The 10,000-nt window shown below is 45.0% G+C and overlaps 1 protein-coding gene across 1 annotated transcript; it reads left to right on the top strand.

The window, feature by feature from the left end:
* Positions 1–411: 411 nt before the first annotated feature.
* On the top strand, positions 412–4,701 carry LOC121705328 (transcription factor Sox-9-A-like). The gene is made up of 3 exons (XM_042086233.1): positions 412–1,172; positions 1,604–1,848; positions 2,255–4,701. The coding sequence occupies exons 1-3, from the start codon at positions 736–738 to the stop codon at positions 3,043–3,045; spliced, it is 1,473 nt and encodes a 490-aa protein (XP_041942167.1). The 5' UTR covers positions 412–735; the 3' UTR covers positions 3,046–4,701.
* The last annotated feature ends 5,299 nt before the right edge of the window (positions 4,702–10,000 follow it).

Raw genomic sequence — 10,000 nt, 5'->3', positions numbered from 1 at the left:
TTTCTTACGTGAATACAACACATTTTTATCCTCAAACAAGTTTTGACAGAAGTTGTATTACGGTGTTGAACCATAGGTGAGCGCGAAATCTATCTAGTGATTTGCTTTTGGTCTAACACTAAATTCCCTCATGGAAAATATGGGTACAACATGTAGACTAGTAGTATTGGACAATATGGTAAATTTGAGATGAACGTCATCTTGGTAAAGTACTCTAACTTTATAATGATTTGGTTATAATTTCTTTGAATGATTATGTATTCCTCTGATTGTTGCGGTAATGAGATGCGGTAATTAGAGACTCAGGAGACTCGCCCCTCCTCAAGCTCCGCTTGACCAATAGGGTGTTGACTGCACTCCTCATCATGCTTTAAAAGCACTTCGCGCTCACAGTTTATCACTCCTTCTGGCAACTAAGGTACGAGGACGGTAATGACATTCACTTTGGAGCAAAGATATTGAACTGACAGCTCAAATACATGGCCATTGATATATCCGCACTAGTGATCTTTGGTCTTCAGCCGCACGGAAAGGGACTTTGAAGAGACATCGTTTGGAAACGCACAAAGGGATCTCAAAAAGTTTTTTCTTTCTTTTTGAGAACTTTGAACTGGATTGATTCAAATCTGTGGGCACAACACCCTTCCGAGGTGCCAGTGAAAAGGTTCTCGCAGATTCCCTGCAGAGGATTTTAGAATTTGTATTTTTTCAGCGAGTTTCCGTTCGCGTATTCGCATGAATCTACTCGATCCGTACCTGAAAATGACAGACGAACAGGAGAAGTGTCTCTCTGACGCCCCGAGTCCGAGTATGTCCGTGGACTCCGCAGGCTCCCCGTGCCCATCAGGATCGAGTTCTGACACCGAAAACACTAGACCATCCGAGAACCATATTCTGGGGCCGGATGGGGTTCTTAGAGACTTTCCGAAAGAGGAGGAAGAAAAGTTCCCTGTCTGCATCCGGGATGCCGTCTCGCAGGTGTTGAAAGGTTACGACTGGACACTGGTGCCCATGCCAGTTCGAGTGAATGGCTCCAGCAAGTCCAAGCCTCATGTTAAGAGACCCATGAACGCGTTTATGGTTTGGGCGCAAGCAGCGCGCAGGAAGCTAGCTGACCAGTATCCACACCTCCACAACGCCGAATTGAGCAAGACGCTGGGCAAACTTTGGAGGTAAGCATGCTCCGCGCGCCCTTCACCTCTGCAGATGTGACAGCACATGCATATTGTTTCGCAGGGGAAAATAATTCTTCAACAAACAGTTTGATGGGCTATATCAGTTTACGTAATTTCACGTATTAATTTAAATGCATTCGTTTTAAATGTTTGATAGAAAGAACTTTCGGTGACGTTGAATCGACAATTCAGTCAATCGGCCAAAATGTATGACATTGCAATTTCTGCAGTTAAAGTGCATATTCCATATTTTAATCTATTATGTTTTTGCATTGTATATTTGCTCGTTATGTTAAAATCATGATAATGATGTTGTTGTTGTTGTTGTTGTTGTTGTTATTATTATTATTATTATTATTATTATTATTATTATTATTATTATTATTATTCCTGCAAATGACTAATAATGCTTAATTGACACGTCATAGGCTTCTCAACGAAGTAGAGAAACGCCCTTTTGTGGAGGAAGCTGAACGACTGAGGGTCCAACACAAGAAAGATCACCCCGACTACAAGTACCAGCCGCGTCGACGGAAGTCTGTGAAGAATGGACAGAGCGAGTCGGAGGACGGCGAACAGACGCACATATCTCCCAATGCCATCTTCAAAGCGCTACAAGCCGACTCTCCCGCCTCCAGCATAGGCGAAGTGCATTCTCCCAGCGATCATTCGGGTAAGCCATATCATTCATGCAGCTGATCTCAATATCTTTCAGAAATACACAATATGTAAGTACATTTGGTAATGAGGAACATGTTGCAACATATCCTATAATTTTGGTAATTCGATTTTTCTTAGCTGCTTTCCGGATCATGCCCAAAAAGCGGCCTGTAAATCATTAGTACTTTATGAGCCATCATGCAAATATCCCCACCTGTCGCTGCTGGGCCTACTTATCTCCTGAAAAGCTCTTGGGAACTTATTATATAATGGCACCGCACTGCCAGTCACTTGCCAATTCTTATCTCTAGGTTCTTAATTTCAAAGGATATCTTTAGTAGCCTTCCTTGCGTCAACAATGTCATGTGCACAGTGGAGTTAACTCTTTGCTCTCTCTCTCTCTCTCTCTTTCTCTGCAGGCCAGTCTCAGGGCCCCCCCACCCCTCCCACCACCCCTAAGACAGACCAGCCCTCCTCTAAAGGTGAGCTCAAGCGAGAGAGCCGGCCCATGAACGAGCCGAATGTCCGTCAGCTCAACATCTTCCGGGACGTGGACATTGGCGAGCTCAGCAGTGACATCATCCCCAACCTCGATTTTGACGTCGACGAGTTCAACCAGTACCTGCCGTCCCACAGCCAGCCGGGCATGCAGGTGGCCAGCGACGGCTCCCAGAGCTACGGCTACGGTCCGTCAGGTGCCCAGGTGGTGTCGGGCAGCGGCGGCGGCGGCGGCGCCAGTGGTCAGAGCTGGCTGGCCAAGCAGCAGGCCGCGCAGCAGGGCCAGACGGGCCACTCCCTCACCACGCTGTCCAGCGCGTCCGAGCAGCGCCCGGCCCAGATCAAGACGGAGCAGATGAGTCCCGGTCACTACAGTGAGCAGCAGGGCTCCCCTCCTCAGGCTGTGGCCTACGGCTCCTTCAGCCTGCAGCACTACAGCGCCGCGGCCGCCGCGGCCGGCTACCAGGCCATCTCTCGCGCCCAGTACGACTACTCCGACCACCAGGGCGGCGCCAGCTCCTACTACAGCCACTCGGCCGGCGCCGGGGGCCAGGGCTCCGGTCTCTACTCCGGCTTCAGCTACATGAACCCCAGCCAACGACCGCTCTACACCCCCATCGCCGACCCCAGCGGCGTGCCCTCCGTGCCCCAAACGCACAGCCCGCAACAATGGGAACAGCAGCCTGTCTACACCCAGCTCTCCCGGCCCTGAGAGACAGACACAGAGGGAGAGAAAGAGAGAGAAAGAGATAGGTAGAGAGAGAATGAGAGAGCTCACCGCACAAAGCTGAACCTCAGCACTCACCTCAGCAAGAGACACTCTCACAGACAAGCCGAAAACAAAATAAAAAACAGACAATTGAGAGAAAGCAAACAAGAATAATGTGTTCTGAAAATTAAGTATAGAACACAACAAAATGGCTCCCAATTGTGCCTTCTTTAATGAGCGGAGTTGTTGTTATATTTTTCTAGATATAATGAAAAGAAACTCATCTGACTTTGTTATTTTTAAAAAGAGAAATCCTCTGTGAGGAAATATTTCATGATAAATATTTAGTATGTACTGTGTATGTGTCATGATCTTATATATTTTGTTTCAGCAGTTTGTTGTTTTTCTACGTTAACACAGAGGAAAAGCAGCCTTAGGTGGACTCTTTGGCCTTTCTTGTCACTTAGGTAAAGACTGGAGGAAACAAAGACTCCACCTGTCAACTCCAGCTGTAGTTTGGGACTTATAGTGGGCCAGCAGGTCATCAGTCTATACAACTGTATGTTCTGGAATTGGGTTGTACAATCTTGAAGCATTCCTTGCATCTTACAATGTCATTTAAAAAGTGTGCTTAGACGAGGAACTCAGTGTTTATTATTTAAATGTAATTTCCCAATATTTGGTTTTTGGGTCCTTATGGAGGTATATTCTTATGCCAGCAAACACACATGTGCTTTGTCTCTGTGTATATATTTGATTAAGTCTTGTAAGATGGCTCTACTTGTAGTGCCAGTGCAGCAGCATAGCAGTCACACCAGCCTAATCAGCGTACCATTGTGCCGTGTAGTTTTGCCCATGCTCCACTTTTCTCTGCATTTTTGGAGAGAGAGGAGAGCATTGCCTTGATGCCACGTGTGCCTGCTCAGCCGACATGCGCGCACACACACACACACACACACACCTATACACATGTGCATACAATCCAGAGCCAAGTGTGTGCACATCCCAGACCCGCCTCTCACTTCCTGTCTTAAGGAGCCACAGGAAGTGACCCTTGACCCCTCTGTTAGGCTCAGTGGAGTTCCTTACTTCCTTACTGCCAGTCTTAACATCTTTAATTTATTCATTAGTATTAATTTTATTTGAAAAAAAAACTATTTTGCCTTCCTATCTTTTAATTCTTCTCCGTATAACTAACCAAGATGTAAAACAAGTTTTTTTTCTGTTAAGTTGTGGTACGAACTTTGAAAAACATCTCCATTATTTATCATTTGTAAATGATTCCATTTAAATATTTTCTAATTAATTATCTAGCTGTGTACAGATTACTTCTAATTGTTATAAGAACTTGATCAAAAGAAAGACAGAAAACTGGAAGTTGTTATTTTCATTATAAGCAGAGTTAAAGGCTGTTGGAAACAGTGGCAAAGTTGAACATTTGAAACGGTTATATTCTTTGTAATATCACCTGAATGCTTTTATTCGTATATTTTTTCAAAGAGTGTTGTTCCTTTCCTTATTCCATATTCTAGATTTCATGTTGACATCTTTTAACCCAGCTGAGTCTTTGTTTCCTAGGTACGAACATACCAGTGTCTTAAAGAAGCTTATCTTTTGTATTATATTGTTTGCAATAAAAAGAAAAGATATAAAAAATAACCCACATTTCTCTGTTGTTATTTAAAAACTCTTTTCTATTATATATTCTAAAGGGTGCATATCCCAGACTACCAAATTTCTGCATGATTTTATGTTCATAAATACATAATTCAAGACATAAATTATGTTCACAAATATATCAGTCGATTAACTTTAATCAAAATAATTCCTAAAATACCATTTATTTTTAACATTTAGGCAAACAATACCTATAACTAATAGTGGATAATATATAAGCATATAGTATTTATTTCTAAAGGCAGCTATGGTTATAGGGTTTGGTGTAATTGTGAGAGCCATGGCATGTGGTCAGTAAGGGTCTGCTGGGCAGGCAGCCGTTCTGGAGCTGAATGGTGAAACAGGAGCTGAGATGTTTCAGCTGAGGCCAACCTGCACTGCTTTATCCTCTCACTGCAGCATGTTCTATGTACACACTCCAGTGGCTGCCTAAAGGTCCCCGCCACACACAAAAACACACACGCAATCCCTCACCATCAACACCCCATGGCTTACAGCACACACACCCACACACACACCATCCTGCTTATTTATATCAGCGGCCTAGCCGTGAAGGTATCGTAATGAGGCACACACACAGAAACACAAACACACACACACACACACTCACAAAAAACATACTTTTTTCCATACTGTTTTTCCTGTGACCCCACTTCCCTATTTACATATATATAAGAAAACAACCTTACAGTAAAGGAAAAGGATGGACAATGTTTAATAGTCTATCATGTTGACACACACACACACACACACACACACACACACACACACACACACACACATTAACTTCTTCCTAAGAGCTCCAAATAAAATGGCCAACTCTCCATGCCAGCTCTGTGGGAAGTGTCCCCTTCACCTTAGGCCAGATTATCTAGCTGTTGGGAAACAGGATTGTGTTCTTTCTTTGAGTTTGAGAACGTTGGATTTTGCACTCGGTGGTCGGTGGTGGTGACGTAGGCGGACAGGGTTTTCCCTTTTTATGGCCTGAAATTCCACATCAAACAAGGCCCCGCACACTCATGCACACTTGTGAAAGTGGATGTGGAGGTTGCTATGGTCACCCTCCCACATATTACGTATCATTAGAAAGCCCGAGCATCTGTTCTGTTGAATACAGGAGTAGAGTTGGGCTGGCATTACTGAAAGCTTATACCCTGCAGCGCCGAGCGGAGAGCACTACTTTCCACTTCTGGTTATCGCATTAATAAACATAGTTTTTAATGGGACATTAAAGCATATAAAAAACTGGTGGCGAGGGAGAGAGTAGAGAAGAGAAGAGAAGAGTCAAGTGGGGTAGAGTGGGGGATAGTGGGATAGAGAGGAGAGAGGAGGGGAGAGTGGCAGAACTTGAGAAAGAAAGAATGCAAGAGTTGATGAATCATTTTCAACAGCGAAAAACATCTGATAGAACTATCAGAGAGGCAGTCACAGGAGAGAGCAGAAGTCTCCAACCAACTACGGAATGTCCACTGCTTTCTACATACTGACACACAAACACACACACACACACACACACATACACGCACACGCACACGCACACGCACACGCACACGCACACTCACACGCACACGCACACGCACACGCACGCAAGCACACACAGACACACACACACACACACACACACACACACACACACACACACACACACACACACACACACACACAAACAAACACAGACATACACAGACACAGACATAGACATAGACACACATGCAAACACACTCGGTCAGATTTCAGTGGATACATCCCCACGTGGTGGGCTAATTACAGTAAACATCCTCACAGGGAAATCACATCAAGACCCCATCAGCAGTCCATGTGACTCACTCACAGCACAGGGGGTAGCCAAGGACACACCTTCAGACTGCAGACCACAGGAGCCGGGCACTCTCTCTCTCTCTCTCTCTCTTACCCTCTCTCTCTCATTCTCTCTCTCATTCTCTCTCTCATGCTCTCTCTCTCTCTCTCTCTCTCTCTTACCCTCTCTCCAACCCCCCCACCCCCATTATCCTCCCACACCTCTCACACATGCAGACATAATAGACACTCATTCACGCCAGCAAGTCTGAGATTGTCCATGATCATATCAAAAGAAAATTTGTTTCTGTAAGTTTTCATATTACAGTGCTCAACATAGGTGAGAGGTGAGTGAGTGAGTGAGTGAGTGAGTGAGTGAGTGAGTGAGTGTGTGTGTGTGTGTGTGTGTGTGTGTGTGTGTGTGTGTGTGTGTGTGTGTGTGTGTGTGTGTGTGGTGCCTTCTTTAGTGAGAGCTCCCTGATGAATGTTCCTGGGAGGCATCGGAAACAAGACCAAATTTTTCTCTTTTCAGGCAGGCCTTCTCAGCGGGCGCCTTTCCCAGGGGCCTGCATTATTATTCTACGCAGGCCGCTGCCGGGCCGACCCAATGGGTGGTCCCTGCTGGGGCCAAAGGGAAGAGGGGAGAGGGGAAAAAGAGAAGAAATCTGGCAAGTCACCCCCAGAGACCAAACAACAATAAAGCACAACACAAAGTAAAATCAAGCAAATCAGAGCACACTGAACAGAGAGGTGCATCCTGGGACACAAAAGTCAACCTTTGTGTGTGTGTGTGTGTGTGTGTGTGTGTGTGTGTGTGTGTTTGTCTGTGTCTTTGTGTGCCTCTGTGTGTGTGTGTGTGTGTGTGTGTGTGTATGTGTGTGTGTGAGTGTGTGTTGGACCCCTCTCTTTAACTGGCAAATAGTCAATCAGCTGCGCTGGCTGGGCCCTGAATGGCGGAGGCAGTCAGAGGGGACTGGCAGCAGAGTCGGGGCTTAGTCCTACTGTGAGCCAACAGCAAACTGTCAACACACTCAAACCCAAGCTCTCAGAGCACATAGACACGCACACAACATTCAAACAGCCAGAACACACACATATAACAATCACACACACACACACACACAAACTGTGATTGACCAGCGCACTTTACACATGAAGCAGTAAATTAACAGTGAGTTTATTCTGAAGTGAAGCCTGACTGAAGGCTGTGATTCTGATTGTGATTGTAATTGTGAATTGTTCTGGGGAATGTTCTTCAAAATGGCATCTAGCTTTTCATCTGTTTTGATCTCTGGATGTGTTCTTATTTGCCTCCGTCATTGCTGTCCAGCAAATGTCTGAACCCTGAAGAACATGAGGCTATCCTGAGTGATAGCCAAAAACAATTACACAGCATGCAAGAGAGCTGATGGACAACGCCCCTGTGGACCAAATGACTCTTCAACTTGGGTATTTCCACACATGTAATCACTGTATGTTTATTCATAATGGCAAAGACCCATACATTTAGTGATATAGCATAGTAACATAAATCCATTTATGTTAAGATTTAGTTTTCCTTTCTTTTCCTGTTTGATTAGCCCGATTTTCTCACCTTAAGATCTCGGCCGACAAGTTCTTGTTACTCTCATTAACCATAATATTGCACCAAAATGCCCTGCAAAAAACCTGCCCTTTTTAATGGAATTCCATCCAGATGATTATTTATGTCAGATGTGTATTCTGCTGTGGAATTGCTTCATATATCAGTACGACTAAGTAATAAGAATTGTTGTGGTGAGACTTCAGCGGGGCTTTGAACCGTGTCAGTAGTCCTGAAGTGACAGCACTGAAAGAGGAGAGACAGGTCGACTCGGAGCGCTCGGTCAGCTCAGGTCTCCGTGGGGCCGGACTCGGGAGGCTCTGCTGTCCCCTGGGCTCGGCTGTTCAGTATGTCAGCATGACGAGAGCTCGTTGGCACCAGCACCAGGGCAGCGCCGCTAAATGACATTACCATAATCTCATTAAGTGTGTCTGACTCCTTGACTCCCGCCCTCCCTCTCTCTCTCCCTCTCTCTCTCCCTCTCTCTCTCTCTCTCTCTCCCCCCTCTCTCTTTCTGCCTTGATTCTCTTAGACACGCTCACACACCTGTAGGGGATTAGTTTCACAATTAATAACTGGAACTTTGACCGGGCTTACTGGAATTAAGAGAACAAATTGCCTGGCTTTTTATGACCCTCGGCTCCAAGCAAATAGGAGGCAGAATAGAGTTTTGTGTGATTGTGGGTGCTGTGGTGATTACTAATAGCGACTAAACATATCTGGTCTCCTGACAACAAATATCTTAATCAAATTCAAATCCATTTGCTTTGAGTTTGTGTCTTCCTCAGGCTCTCACATTCTCAGGCTGGAGAAGTCCTCCCATACCAATAATGTCAATAAATAAGAAAAACAATCACATTTTTCTAATAATACACTCACAACAGCAAAAGTTCTTCAGAACAACAACGACAACAGCATCAGAAATGGTCTAATTCTAAATAATTACGTCAGGACCTCTGATTGCTTCTATGATCAAAGTCCAAACAGCAATAAGTGGAGAAGATCACAGGACTCTCACAACAACAAAACATCGCAATCGAGATCTTAGTCAAAAAGGAAATATCACAGACGGAGCCACTTGAGAACAATTGTTTGTCTAACTTTAGTGGACGTGCGTGTCCACTTCAGATGCAATCAGTCCTTGAGATAGGGAAGAGACCCAGGCTATATCCTAGGACGATCTAGGGTAGAACCCACACAGTGTGCTGCAGTCTACAGTGATAGTCACTTTCTAGGTATCGTCTTTCAAGACTCCTTCCATCTCGACACACTGGGGCTGTTTAGATTGCGGCAAAGTTGCTCGGCCTGGACCGCATGCAGTTTTACTTCCTCCAGCATGTGTCTGGGCCGAGGAGAAATGAGACTGGGCCGGGGGCCTAGGAGGATCACGTCTCACAGGCGCATTCCCACTGACACACACTTCCTGTGTGTGTGTGTGTGTGTGTGTGTCTCTCCCCCTGCCATCACTGCTGTCACCACATCACACCACCACCACAACGCCACCGTCACCACAATCATTCACCGCCGCTGCTGAATCTCACAAACACTTCTTTCAAACTCATGATTCTTAGTTTCTCTTTTGCTTACACTCTCTCCATCTTTCTCTCTCATGTTCTATATCTCCATCTTTCTCTCTCATGTTCTATATCTCCAAACACATCACTCAAACACACTCACTCACTCACACACACACACACACACACACACACACACGAAGGGAATTTATTTTGAATACAGATGTAGACCTGAAGGCATGTACAAATTGTTTGCCTGTGTGTGCATTTGTTTAGAAAGAAATTTCTTTAAAAAAAATCTGAGCGGCAAACTAATGGACTTCCTTTGATAAAAAAACATCTTCAGCCATGTGAAAATCCAGCTCAGACACGTCACTGGCATTCTCAA

Source organism: Alosa sapidissima, chromosome 3 (assembly GCF_018492685.1).
Source record: "Alosa sapidissima isolate fAloSap1 chromosome 3, fAloSap1.pri, whole genome shotgun sequence".
Taxonomy (NCBI): Eukaryota; Metazoa; Chordata; class Actinopteri; order Clupeiformes; family Clupeidae; genus Alosa; species Alosa sapidissima.
This window is presented reverse-complemented; position numbering and strand designations above follow the sequence as displayed.

What these genes read in the sequence shown, in the direction of transcription:
- LOC121705328 (XM_042086233.1), top strand. Translation starts at nt 736, where the DNA reads ATGAATCTACTCGATCCGTACCTGAAAATGACAGACGAACAGGAGAAG. An exon ending in ACGCTGGGCAAACTTTGGAG is followed by an intron (nt 1,173 to 1,603) that starts GTAAGCATGCTC and finishes GACACGTCATAG; the next exon opens with GCTTCTCAACGAAGTAGAGA. An exon ending in TTCTCCCAGCGATCATTCGG is followed by an intron (nt 1,849 to 2,254) that starts GTAAGCCATATC and finishes CTTTCTCTGCAG; the next exon opens with GCCAGTCTCAGGGCCCCCCC.